This window comes from Manis pentadactyla, chromosome 8 (assembly GCF_030020395.1).
Source record: "Manis pentadactyla isolate mManPen7 chromosome 8, mManPen7.hap1, whole genome shotgun sequence".
NCBI lineage: Eukaryota > Metazoa > Chordata > Mammalia > Pholidota > Manidae > Manis > Manis pentadactyla.
The window spans coordinates 98,217,883-98,232,423 of record NC_080026.1 but is presented as its reverse complement, the minus strand read 5'-3'; the positions used below and the strand labels follow the sequence as shown (position 1 = coordinate 98,232,423).

Sequence of the window (14,541 nt, the reverse complement as noted above, 5' to 3'; positions counted from 1 at the left end):
CACAGAGCTTTCTCCATTCTCAGCACTCCCAGGAAACATGGTCAGCACCATATAGTCCAACATTTTGTTGTCTTTAACTCATTTGATTGGTGCTCAATTCATGTCCACACATCAATGATAAGTGTCTCGAAGGCAGGGACAAGTTATTTTGCTCACCCTCATACCATCTGGGAGAAGAGCAGAAGAATGACTCAGTAAAATACAAGCCCTTTCAGTTGCACAAATATTCCTTGAACAACTACTATGTGCCCAGCCCTAGGTACATAGAGGTACTACAACATGATACTGTGCATAAATGTGTTCTCAGCATAATGAGGAAGACAGACTCATGCAGAAATAATTAGATATCAGCTTAGGCAAGAGCCAAGACTGCACAAAGAGAAAGGTCCCCACATCACTCACTGAATGACTGAAACCTACTGGCTAGAGAAGGAACAGGAAATCTCAAGTAAGCATCAAAAAAATCAAACCCTAAAGCAACCCAAGCTTTCTCAGTGAAAATGTTACCGAAGACGTGTAGTATATGGCTTGGAGCTCCCACTTCACTAGGGGGCCTGCATATGCTTGTTCGGGGAAAAGACTTATCTGGTGTCTCAAATGCCAGAGACAACAGCCATAACTTCTGTATTACTTATTTTTTAAATCAAAATGCTCTGAATTCCTTTGAGGTATACTTTTCCTCCCCAGAAATGTCCACCCCAACACCTAAGTCCAGGAAATCTGGCTATCTACTCCCTGCTTCCTCAGGGCCTCAATCTATTATTTTACTTCCCACTTCTGCCTGAGCCTCCCCTTTCTCCCTCCAAATGCCCTCTAAACCTCACCCCAAATCAGAAAAGCTCCACCAAGGCCCAAATGGCTTTTCTGTCTTCCAGCAGAAGCTCCACCAGCCTCAGTCACTGTCAGAGAAAACCTCCATCTTCTGCTTGTAGCAGCAAAGTCTTGATGACAACAGATTCTTTCAAATGAAGACATGTACAGACGGAAACAATATGTCAGGAGTGACGCTCAAAGGAGTAAAGACACCCACTAAGTGTAGGGTGGGAAAAGATGAATATTCAGGCAAAGAAAACATCAGTATTAGAAAATCAGCCAATGTTTAATGATGGAATGAAAGATGTCTCCACGGGGCTGGCGGGAACCAGGATGACAACAGACAGCACATTGTCATTTTGCCCCACTTTGGAGCACAGCCCTGAAATCAAAGGAGAGAGAGAAAGAGAAGCACTGGCTTTTAAGCTAGTTAAAATTTTTAGATGACAAAGAGCTGTTCTTTTCAGAGCACTTTTCTCATACAACTGAAAAAACAGCCCATGAAATAGGCTGCCGGTCACCCCTGAAAGGTAGCATGGCTTGACTTCCATCCTGATGGCCGGCCTGAGGTGGTCAATGCTCGGAGAGGTCCAGCCACTAGGAACGCCAGCCCCAAATGGTTCAGTTTGAGATGCAGCACTGGGTCCACAGTTCTCCCCTCAGAGATGTCCTCTTTCATTTACTTACACCTTCACTCACCCAACAAATAATCACTGAGCAGCTACTACCTGCCAGGAGCTGTGCTGGATGCTGAGAGTAAAGTGATGCACAAAACAGACAAGGTCCCTGCTCTCAAGGAGCTTCTATCCCGGCGCAGTAGTTCTCAAACTTGAGCGGCCCTGGGGGTCTCGTAGAAATGAAGATCAAAGGGCCCCACCCCGGCATCTCTGATTCACACCTGGCGTGGGACCTGGAATTCCACATTTCTACTAAGATCCCAGGTGAGGGTGATTCTGCCAGTCGTCCTGAGAGCCACCACTCAAGTGAAAATACCACCAAGAGGAATAATCGCTTTGGAATTATGAGGTTGGTAAGATGGCAAAGAGTCTCCTTCCCAATTCTGCCAGTGGTCTGCTCTGCCCTGGCATCTGTGGTACACAGCACCCAGATACCTATGCCAGATCCGCCAGCCCCTCGGTGGCTTGGAACTGGCTCTAAACATTACTGTCAAGTGATAGATGAGTCAGTGGGCTTTCTGCCTGCCTGTCGCATCCCGGTCCTGGGAGATCTATTTCCCTTTGTTCTAGGTCACATCAGGGTGTCAAAAGCTGCAGCTTCAATCCTGAGTATAATAGAAGTTTGCCATAAAAATACGAGAGGATTCCCGAAGCCACAGAATGAAGGCTTTTACAATATCAATTCAACCCTTGTAAATTTAATCCAGGGTTATTTGTTGCACCAAAATCTCTTTACCGTGATGTATTACTTAGTTACTGGGGTTATCACAGCCGTATCCTAAAGTTGCATAGTACATAAAACATTTCAGTTAACAATGCGGGAAGGTTAACTCCCCCAGATAACCTGCAATCACAAGGGCTAGTCCAGATGACATGCCTCTGTCAGCTTCCACGAGCTATTGATGGTTCAATCAGTTTGTTTTGAAGGTAAAGTACAACAAAAGGGCAGTAAACTTATTCAGACTGTCAACAGGGGCTATTGGGAATGGGGCTTGCAGGTAAGTAATTCCGGGTGTTTTAAGGCTATTATCAAACAGCAATGGTTGAAGGAAGAGACAGCTACTAATAACACAGAAGGCAGCCATCATAAACCACTTTATGGCAGAAACCCCCATCTATAAATCCTCCAACACCCAGAGACAGCTTCAGATTTATAAAACTGCTTGTTAAGCCAGGGCTCTGCTTAATGAAAAGAGATCCATCGAAGTTCTAAGTCTCACATCCCTAGCTGCAGAGGGCAATTCCAATTTCCCTGACCTTCCCAAGGTGGTTGGACCAAAGTCCTGGGGCTAGGCGGTGGATGTCAGGGGCACGCTTGGCTGTGAATTGGAAGGTGAGGTTATCTAGAGGAGATCAAGGATCCTGGGAAGGTGTTTAAAGACCCACTTGTCTCTGTCTGCAAACAGATTCTCTAAAAGTGAGACCCACACACAGAGCTTTTTAGGTTCTCTCTTTTATCATAGAGAATGCTCCATTTTCTTAAAGGACTCCTCCAAGGAGACACTTAAAACTGGTAGCATGTAAAAAAAGAACAGCAGAAAGCCTTCTTTGTTTGTTTTTTGCTCCCAATCAATTTTCTCTTCCAAATCCCAAAGCTCTGGCATTTTTCATCTAGACTTCAAAGGGTGAGGAAGATGCTCTTTCCTGCTGCCCACAACTGATACCCCGGGGAGCTGGCCGCTCCCCTGCAAATACCCACCCACAGAAACACCCAGACAGCTCTCCATTGCCCGTCCCAGGAGTTGTCTGCTGTGTTTCTTCTCTGAGGAGACTCTACTCAAGAAATACCAAGTTTCCAGGCCCTGAGGGAACTGGATACAGGGTCCCTGGAATTTTCCCCACTTCCTTCCACTTATGGTGTTCTGTGTTTCTCCCCATTAGTGCTTGCCGCTCTCTTGCTCCTATGTATGGAGGGTGGGAGACATGGTGCAAGCTCCTGATGCCCCATCCGGGGCCCCTGAAGGAAGCAATGGGCCATCAGTGAACTGGTCTCAATCTTTTACAAAGCTTGACAATAGAGGGAACGTGCCCACAAACCACCAAGCCTCTTTTTACCAGGTTACATCAAGTGAATTTGGTAACAGCAGTTACCTCACACTGACTGATCAAAAAGTACTGATCAACAGCTAAATGTGTCTGACTGATTTTAAAAAATTAGCAGTGGCTTAAATGCAGCTTACTTAAGAGACCAAAGCTTTAGGTGTGGGGGAGAAAATTAAAGAAAATGGGAGGACTTCATAACGAAAAACTTCAGGACTAACAAGGCAGAGAAAAGAGACCAGACTCTGGACTTATCTCCCTGGGTGACCTTGGTTCCCTCTCTACCGCGTTCCTGAGCCTCAGTTTCTCCATCTGCACAATGAAGGGAATGGGCTACGTGATTCGTATGCCTCTTTCAAGCTGTAGCTTGATTGAATTCTATATACCTCAAAGTTAATTTACAATAAATACATCCATATCCTCCTGTCTTATTACTCCAATTTCCTTATATAACGACCCCCTCACACCTCCAGGTAAAGGCGGACTGTGAGAAAAAGTCAATAAAGACCGAAGAGTAATGAACAAACAGTGTGAGCAGAATAACTCCAGATGCTCAGAGAGATGACAATGATCTCACTCTAATGAGCCGAGGCGAGCTCACCTACAGCAGTAATGAGTGCCTGACAACCGGCACAGGCCGGCTGATTCTCCACATAGTCCACCGGCAGCATGTTTGAAGTCTCCATGCAAACAATACACCCACAGGACAGACCAAGGCCCTCTACACAGGGTAACCAGCAATTACTCTGTGGGCTTCTGTCACTTTGATCTCTGGGTCGTGACCTTTGCTTTCTTGTGATCTTCAAAGCCCGGATTGTAGATTAGCTGGAGAATGCAAGCTGGGTTATGTAAGCCACAAGTTTTACAGCTCCTATTCGGCTGAGAAATGGTGGCAGCCCAGGACAGCCGACAGACGGTAGAGGGTCCCTCCCTCTTTCCCTTTGGCTGAGTGCTACAGACACTGGGCAGGCCCCAGGGCTGCTTTCTGCAGGCAACAAAGAAAGGGTGTCACTTTTTAAATAATTTAAAGTTGTGCAGATATTCAAAGGGCCTACTGAGGAGGAGGGAGGACGGAGAGGCCAACCAGAGTTTGGAGTGGCAGGAGAGAATGAACGACAAAGGGTTTAGTGACAGAAGTAGAGCTAAGAGACTATGAGACCAACTCCTTTATTTGACAAGTGAGGTCTGGCATTTGTGTCCTGCTGACCTTCACTTCTACTGTCTTTCCTACAGGAAGAAAGAAAAGAGCTGCAAAGGAAGACAATAGACCATTGTGGGCACCCAAGTCTCCCATGCTTGATTCACTTTTTTAGCCAGTGTTGAAGTCCACAGGGAGCCTCCAGTGCTTTCTTAGTATGATGGAGGCTCCCAGGCCAAGCTCCACCTCCCCACTCTCCTCCTGCCCAAATCCTGAAGGTTGCTGGTTATCACATTCAGCTCCATTCAACAAACATCTCAAAACAACAGCACAGTGTCTACACATGGCAACGCATGGGCATGTCTGTGCTTCTCTAACAACAGTGGACATTTAGCCATGGACGTTTCTCCACCGTGAACTATGAGGAATGGCAAAGAGAAGCTACCGGCACAGTTCCACTCCTGCCCCAGTGGGACCAGGGCACTGCTTGGCATTTTGGTGGTAACGTCCATGCTCACATATGAATTTAACGGACCCATTTTTACTGTAAGGATGAAAATCCAACTGGGTGCACAAAGGGTAAGCGAGGAAGGACAGGGTGGTGTTCGGGAGAGGAGGAAGGAACCAGTAAAAACCGAAGCAACTGTGAAGCCATTTCCAATAGCTTCCAAAATTTTGCCACTTCCCACTCTGATCCAGTGGTTGGCCACACTGTGACTTACAACTGGGCTGACCTCTGTGAAATCAACAGCTCCCATGAAAATGAAACACCAGACATACTTGTTTTGATGTATGGCTGGGTGACATGTTATAAATATTACATCACATAACCACAGAGGATGCCAATCAATAAGAAATTTTTTTAGACAGCACTAAATGAGCCATGGGTTCTTGCTTCTGAATACACTCCTTTAAGGCTCCTACTATTGCTTAAATGATTAATAGAAGACATATTGTCAGAAAATGTACTTAAAGTGAAAAACAGTAAACTGTAGAAATATCATTCATTTTTTAAGCAATTTTCTAGTGAGAATGTCACATAAATTTACATAGAGGCCCTACTATTAGGCTCTGAGTAACAGCTAGAAGGAAGACAGACCTCATGCTTTGTGGATGAAGGGCTAGGAAAATATTTTACCAAAAGGAAAGTAGAAGTGGCTGCGTTGCTTTGTAGAAACCCAAATGCCACAGGAGCTCTAGATTCAAAAGTCTTATTGTGAAGCCCTAAAATTTCTCAGGGGCCAATGAAGCACAAACTCCAGGTTGAACAAAGCAGAACTGCTTACAGACCAGAAAACTGCATCATACACACAATTTATCTCATCTAAATGCAAGTCTGAGAGTGCTTGTCAAACCAGAAATAAGAAATAAAGAAGGAATAAAAATGTAGAATTGCTAGAGAATAGGCCTTCCACTCCACTCAACCATCAGATGCTGTGCAGTGGATGGTAACTAGATGGGCACACATTTAATGTTCCCTCTGCTGTTCTTTGTTCCTATTTCTCTCAGACTGTGAGCATATTGCCACTGTTGTGAGTGACTTATGGATTTCCTAAGGTAATTTTAACACTTAAGGATTTTGACCAAATGTGATTTCAGCTGTGTGCAGCCTCTAGAATCCAGCTCCTCATGGCAACTTCGCCATATGTACACTAACAAGCAGCTTTCCCAGCTCCATCCCTTAATGCCTTCCAGGGGAACCGACCTGGAGTGAGGAGGCCATGAAATAGATCACCCCTTTAATTGAGCACTCCCTAAAGAATCATGACCCGACAACCAGCATGTGGATTGAGTCTGAAGGACAGTCCCTTGCTTGTTGACTGTGTGTGCTGACATCCAAATGGATCTGATTCCAAATAGGCAGTGGGCATCTGAAGTGTTCAACACGCCCTGCATCTCTCTGCAAGTATTCAGTTCCTTAGTGGGAAGGGCAACTGCAAGCCGGCTCCAGCAAATATTCATCAAGTCCCTATTTTATAACTAGCACCACTTTAGGTACTGATGAGTCTTCAAAGGGCAAGACAATGCAGCCCTTACCTACTGAAAGGCATTATCTGGATGTGGACGTATATATGAAGTAGTGAGAGAAACATACAAGATGGGATGTATAATTCCAGAGCAGCGCATCTCAGAATGCTAGAGCCAACAGGGATTTTAAATTCTACTTAGTTGAGCAGCAGGATCACCCATGGACTATTTTGTTGCATTTGCCACTAAAAGAATCAAAATGCCTTGGATAATTCAGAAGTACAGCTTTGTTTAAGGGTCACTGATCTAGACTGTCCTCCCCATTGTAAAGATCCCATTGCCAAAGCTGGACTACATATCAGATGTTCTATCCGACTCCTTACACCACGGGCCTCAGTATGTTTGCCAATGCGACCGTTACAATAACAAGAAATAGCATTAGCCATTCTTTTCCTTTTATATAATTATAAGCCTTTGATTTGAGACTGAGTAGAAAGAGGTAGAATTGATTACTTTCCTCACTCTACTTCTCTCATTCAAGAAAAAAACAAAAAAGTGCCTATAGCTTGATTCATTTACAGCTCCATGAAGGAATGGATGGATGAATATGTGTGTGAATGTGTGTGCATACACAGACACATATATACATATGTATAGACATATACATGCATATTTAAAATTTACTGGGCTACTTTAAACCATTAAACACAGAAATCTAAAGAAAAAAGTCAGAAAACAAATGAACAATTTCCCAAACAATGCTTGGTTTATCTTGGAACTTTCTTGGACTTGCGTGACCCTTACATGACATATCTTATAAATAAGTTGCAGCAAGATGATAAATATGTTTTAAACGACCCCTTCCTACATACAGTCAGGTTGTCAAATGCTTCAAGAGCATTAAAACTTCAGATTAACAAATTGATGAGTACTAAAGAAATAAATTAAGTTCTAAGTGATTAAGTAACTTACAGGATTGATTTGGAAATTCCTAACTATTCACTGACTGGACATTAACCATATTTCTCCTATAGAACTCACACTCAAATCAACAGTATCACATCCCAAATGAAAATCTTCATGATGGTGAAAAGGATTTAATACATTTTTACAGCTTTATTCTTCAACAGCTTTAAAGACAGGCTAAGACCCCTGTGAAATTAATCAAGAAACCTAGAAAATGGTTAAAGGTACAAAATTCCTCCCAATAACTGAATTCTAGTGGTAGCCTGACTTTGTGTATGGGTATATGTGTACATGTATTTTTTTCAGTACACAATGTTCAATTGTCTTCAGTTTTTCTCACAGCTTAGCCTTTATACAAAATAAATGCCCCCAACTACATTCCTTCACGGGTTCCCCCCAAATTTTATATGAGTTCCAACAGAGTAAGTTCTGCTCTCTCATCCTCATCTTTCCCCGACCCTTCCAAACTTCTCTTTCAGTAGCCCTGTGGGCCTTGTATCTCCTCCCTTCCTGCCCTCTCTCCTTTTGCCACCCTGATTCAGGCAGAGTGTTAATGACAGTTTATATTATATTGGAAAGAAAGGCTACACATATAAAAAGTCCATTAAGAAAACATTTAAATATCAATAATCAAGAATGAGAACATACAGAATTCAAAATGAAGAATGAAATGAATTTAGGAAAATGGGTGAAATTAGAAAGACTCCCTAAGAGAGGAGAATTTGGATCAGACTTTTCAAAGCAAACGGTTCAAGAGCAGAAGGAAGAAAAGGATTTCTACCTGGAGCCCATCAGAGCACATGGTTGATAGACACTGAGGCACAGATTTATAGAAAATACTTGTGGGCCTAGTGTGATTTCCTCTTAGGATTGTATATAAGTTTCCTAACTTTGGTTGGAAGTACCCTCTCCAAAAAGCAACTCTGAGGTCAACCACAGGAAAATCTTACAACACAGAGCAGGGGTCAGTAAAATTTAGTCAGTGGGTCAAATCTGGCTTGCTGTTTTTGTAAATAAAGTTTTATTAGAACATAGCCATGCCTATTCATTTACAAATTTTTTATGGATAATTCTGCACTATAACAGCAGAGTTGAATAGTTGAGACAGAGACTATATGACCCTCAAAGCCTAAAACACCCATTATCCAGATGCTGACAAGAAAAGTCTGTCAACCTCTGACCTACACCACCCAACAGCTCTTCATGTTTCTTGGCTCCTGTGACCTTGACTAAAGGAGACAATGGTAATAGGTTAACAAAAGGGAGAGTTTAACATTGTCATGGGATGTCCACCAACACTCACCACCAAACATCTGTGCACCCTAAAATATCACCCCCCCAAATATAATATTTTTCCTCTTTCTCACTATGCTGAGGCCCCGAGACACTCACCTGTATCGCCTGTAGTCCTCCTCATCCTTTTCCAAGCTGACCAGCTCATTGGGACATGCCACATTACCCAGCAGGCTGAGGTACTCCAGAGCTGGTGTCACTTCTGCCAGGTGATCAAGCAGATAGTCCAAGTCAGTGATGTGATAAAGGTTAAGGATCTTGGTCCAGGAAGACAAGAGGCCTACCAAGCAGCAAAGACTATAACTGACAGGCACAGCCAAACAGCTGATGAGTCCAGTCTGCTCCTATGAGATGACATGGGTGAGGGTTGAAATCAACTTAACTATGGGCATCTGGCCTGGCTAGTTTTTCACTCCTACAGTTGGGGACACAGCCCAGGCTTTCTCTAGGCAGGTAAGGCTATGTCCAGATCACCTGAGAGATAATGAATGAACTTAATTGTTTGATCACATTTTTCTTTCCTCTCTCTATATATATTTTTAATGATGAAGGGTAGATTCCATGTGTAAAATATTTTATTTGCAAATCCACAAAATGTTTTTTCTAGTAATGAAAGCAAGAAATAATTTCCAAAGGCCTCATGAAAACTATGTTTTCCTTTCTCATTTATGGTAATTACATTAAAACATATAGGAATGGCATGGATGCAAACAGGAACTGGCATTCTCTTATAGTCTGGAGTCTGTGGTGGAGCTAAGCATTGCTCAATGGCCTTACTGGTAGCACTAAAGCAATGGAATTAGGAGAAAAGAGAACAAAGCTAGAAGACAAACAGAGTAAATTGTGGTGCATGTAGTCAGCCAGGAAGATCAAAATGAATTTCCTGAGAATCTACTGTGACTAATATTCTATAAGGGAGAATGAAAGAGAAAAGACCAAGGAGGGGCATGGCAGGAAGATTATTCTATGATCCATCCCTTCAGTAGGATCCACTGTCTAGTCAAGGTAAACACTGAGATCCCCAAGCCAAATAAGGCAAAAGTCATACATTCAGGAAATCACAGGTATTGGGAAGGACTTAATGACAACCCAGTCCACATATCAACTTTTTTTTAAATGATGTGGCTTATACCACATACAGATTAGCTGAGCCCTAGGCAAGGTGACTACACAGTTCACGAATGGAGGCCACTACCACCAGGAGCCTATAGACAAGAAGAGTCAGCCAACTTCAGCAGACAGAATGGGTCCTTGCCAGGGAACAGCAGCAGAGCATACAGGGGCCAAACATGCGAGGGTGAATGCAGCACTCAGGTGTCAAAGACTAAGGGTACAGCTTCCAGGAATGAGGTCCACTTGGCCCAAGAAAGGAAGATAAAATTAAAGGACTGCCCTTACTCTATCAGGATGTTATCTAACCATGGGCTGTTACCCCAATTTCAACTTGTCAGTTGAACTCCAAATCCAGTCAAAGCAGAATCCATTCCTTAACATATGTGCCAAGAGGTCATCACAAGGTAGCTTATTCTATCTTTGGTGACTCTAAGAGTTTTTTTTTCTCTTGGGGTTGAACCTTCCTCAAATTCCTACCCACTGACCCAATTAAACTGCTTGGGGTCACAAAGAATAAGGCTCTCTTTCCTTCCACATGATGATTCTTCAGTTGAAGCTAACATGTCTTCCTTAAATCTTACATTCTCCAAACTACTTTCCTTCAAGCATTCTTCATCCACATGCTCTCACACCATCCAATGTAAAACAGGCACTGTGCTCTGGGAGGGAGCAGGCAGAGACAGTGGGAGGGGGACCACAAGCAAAAAAGGGGGGACTAGCAAAGGAGGGCCAGCGCACACTCTTCCTGTGGGTTCACTTTGCCAATACCAACCCCATGACCTAAACAAAAACAGGACAATCCATCATATCTTTAACAAATAACATGCAGGAATAGCCACTAAAATGAGGATGAATGAAATGGGAACACGTGGAGAAGACCTGGGAGAAGGTCCCAACAGGCAGGTAAGGGTGGAGGTACAGGGGGTGAGTGGCCAGGAGCCAAGACATTAATGTATTTCATCACCAAAGACAAAACATGCTTACTATTTTTAAACTAAAGTTCAATCATCTCACTCTTTCAGAAACCATTTAAATAAAACCAATTAAAATGACAATGAACAATTTCAGGGAAAACTTGTCTTTTCCAGCATGTTCTATGCTTCACAATCATTGCCACATTAGAAAAGAAGGAGTCCCGACAGTACTCTCTCTGCCAGTGCTGCCCTTAGACCCTGGCAGAGGCACTTTAGGAGCCCCTGTACTTTTGAATGCCCCCCCTCAAAAAATGTTTAAGTCTCTGTCTGGTATCTAGGACAGGCCAGGGGCCAACAGCATCATTCAGGTAGGGCACCTCATGCTTGGACTCAGACTTGCATGAGCCTCAGTCCCAGCCCTGGTTTCTCCCCTTTGGGGTTTGTTCTAACCCTCTACCCATCACATGGAGCCACTAGATGCTCCAAAGACCACTAGGATTCATGCCTATCAGGTAGTCCTGAAGCCTCAAGGCCAGATCACAGTCCCAGGGATGGGACAGCCAGACAAGCTGATTCCCACTAGCCAGTGCAGTATTTCTTTTGTGGGATTGCCAGAGAGAAGGCTGCCAACATGGTGCCAGCATAATGATTTGGAGTGATTCATATTATTTATGTAGACAATGGCCCTAGAGAACCCAGGGGAAGCCCTTCCTACTATGGATGGAAAAGTCTGACCAAAACCTATTTCCTTCTTCCATTTTTCATCTGCTGCATGAAACAGAATGTGAAGGAAAAGAACTCAAAACTGGCAAGATTTTCAAGTTGAGGAAACATTGGGCAACTGAGGTGGATTGAAATCCCATTCAATTCTTACCATTTATGGTGAGATGGGAAACCTAGCATGCCACTATCCAGAGACGTAGGCCCAGTTTAATTTGAGCAAATCTTCATATGTAAACTTACCACAGAGGTAATAAAGCTTGTGTGTGAGGTCTTCTTCCAGGGCCCAGGCAAAGGCCCTAAAAATAGAGTCACATGATCATGAGTTTTTGTAACTTCTCAATAAGAGGTTATTTAAACTACAGTCAGTTAAATCACTGTCTCCCTCCACTAGGGCCTCTTCCACCACATCTCCCCTTGAGTTGGGTGACACTGGAATGGCTGTGGGAATTCTAGGGACCTGGCTAAGGGTACCTTGTGTAGGAGTGGCATTTAATTAGGATTCAGTGGGGTATACCTGTGTGGTTTGCAGTCATTTCTGTGCCTGTTTAAGTCATTACAACAGTAGGAGTAGAAATGACTTCCAGTGCTTTTCCTACCACATGCCACACTGACGCAAATATGTAGGGACTAACATAAAACTGGTGATAAAATGATTAATAAGTTTATCAATTTAAAGAACATTCAAGATTAAGTTGTTGAGTTGTTGAGCATATGCATGCACATGCACATACACACACACACACACACACACACACACACACACACACACACACAAAACAAACCTGAAATGTCCTGAAATCTTATAGCTTATATAGGAAAGAAATGTATGAGTTTCTGCAAAATATAATAATTCAAAAACTTTTACCAATAATTTAGTGATGAAATTTACCAATAATGAGTCATGAACCTGAAAGAAACATTCCTAAACAATTAAAAATAAAAATCAATTTTCATTTAGTTGAACTTACCTTTCTACTCTCTCTACTGAAAATATTATAAAATTTAATTATATAATGAAGCTATAAGGAAATCTCCAGAAAAAGAATAGTTTTTATACAGGCATGTCTGGTATAAAAAGATAGTTACTCTTTAAAATATTTAAATATTTGCAATATTAGCCAACGTAAAACAGTTAAAATTTGCTTTGATATATTTTTTATTTCAAATAAACATTCATCTTCACAGCTAATTTTGCATTCATAATTACGTAGTCTTTGCTTTTAAGAGGGCCTCCTCAAATTATGCAAAGTATCATACCCCACACAATCTGAATCTGCTCCTGAAGTTCATGGAGATGTGGACTCATTCAAATGTCCTGGTCCTGAGAATTTCTTGGGCACAGGCTCTGCAGACTTCAAGAAGCTTCAGCCATCCTGTGCCAGTGAAGCCAATGGATTCTGGATTCCTTGGAATCCTTGAAGCCTGCCTCTTTTAGGATAATTTGTGTAGCAGATGCTATTCTATCTTCCTAAGCCTTTCAACTACCCGTCAAATGAGCAACCGGGCTAAGTCAGGTGGTCTCCCCCAAATCCACACCAGTCAACTATCACAAACACCTTGTCTGTGGGTGTCCTGGACCAGAGCGTCATCATTAGGTTGCTACCACCACTGGAGGATGAAATGCAAGTTTTAATTGGTTTCCTGGTCTCCTAAGCCAGCAAGGACAAACACAGCTGCATGGCCTGATTGGGAGCTCAGAGATAGGATCTGTGACACTTCTTTTTGTCAAGTTGCACAGAAAATTAACCAGAGGCAATCAGTGGAGGGAACGTGGTGTCCCTGGCTAACTAAGACCACCACAGAGAGACACCGTCAGGGATTCTCCTGAGGGTGACTTTTCCCCCCCCCTTTTTCAAAATTTGAAGCTCTCTGGCACAGTTTCAACTCTGTCCAGCTGGATTCTCGGCACACACCTGGTTTCCCTCATCAAGTCTTCTCCAGGGTACTTGCCCTTACATTTTTTCAGTGTTGTCTACAGAAAGGTGCCACCCCAGAGCCCAGCTGTCACAGCGAGGCTTGCCAAGGGAGATTTTTTTGCAGAGGGCCCAAGATCAAAGCAACATCTTGCCTGGAAATTTTGGAGCATGAGAAAGAAGGGGAGTCTGCTAGTGGCACGTCTGGTGGCACAGGTCCGAAGCTGTTTCCCAGGTGAGAATGGGCACGCACACTCCCTCTGTGCTCAGCTCCACATCAAAGGGCAGCATCTATGACCTCTGGGAGGATTTCAGCCAGAGCTTATCCTAATATAAGATTTCTGAATGCTAACTCACAGTTTACATGACATAATATCTTATTTTGATTCACACACACATCAGAAATATCACATCCAGATAACAATTAAGGAAGCTGGGGTCAAAGGTCATACAGTCAGTAAATTACAGAGTCTAGATTCAAACTGAGGTCCTAAAGAAATGGCACTTTTAGGGGACAGGTAATTCATTATTCCCTAACACGTAAGAGGAATTTAAAATACTGAAAAATGAGGAGCCTTATGTGCTTTTGTGGGAGACCATAAGGTGCTGTCATACAGCTGTGCCCTGTACCTCCAACTCACTCATTCATTTGAAGCCCTGAGGCTTTGGCTAACTACAAAAGGTACCAAGAAGTTGGACAGGCTCTGAGTATTAACAGCAATTTCCTACATACATATATAATGCCATTTAAATCTGTCAACAATGCTCTGAAGTATATATTATCCAATTTATAAAGAAACTGAGGCCTCTGACAAGATACAGAAACTTCCCTGAGATGACACAGTAAATTGCTGTGGGAACTCGAGGCGAGCTTTCTGGGTGAGCTCACTGGACAACTTACCACAGCCCAACTGTAAAGCATGTCACACTACACCTTCTTCCTGTTGGCACTACCATTCATAGTCTCTTCATACATGTGTTGA

General features: G+C 43.0%; 1 protein-coding gene across 1 annotated transcript in view; it reads right to left on the bottom strand.

Annotated features, from left to right (window-relative positions):
• The window catches only part of LRMDA (leucine rich melanocyte differentiation associated), a 1,052,350-nt gene that overhangs the window by 453,725 nt on the left and 584,084 nt on the right, over positions 1 to 14,541 (bottom strand). Inside the window, exon 4 of the mRNA XM_036928616.2 lies at positions 8,995 to 9,134. Coding sequence (XP_036784511.1) covers positions 8,995 to 9,134 — 140 coding nt within the window. The remainder of the gene's footprint in view (positions 1 to 8,994; positions 9,135 to 14,541) is intronic.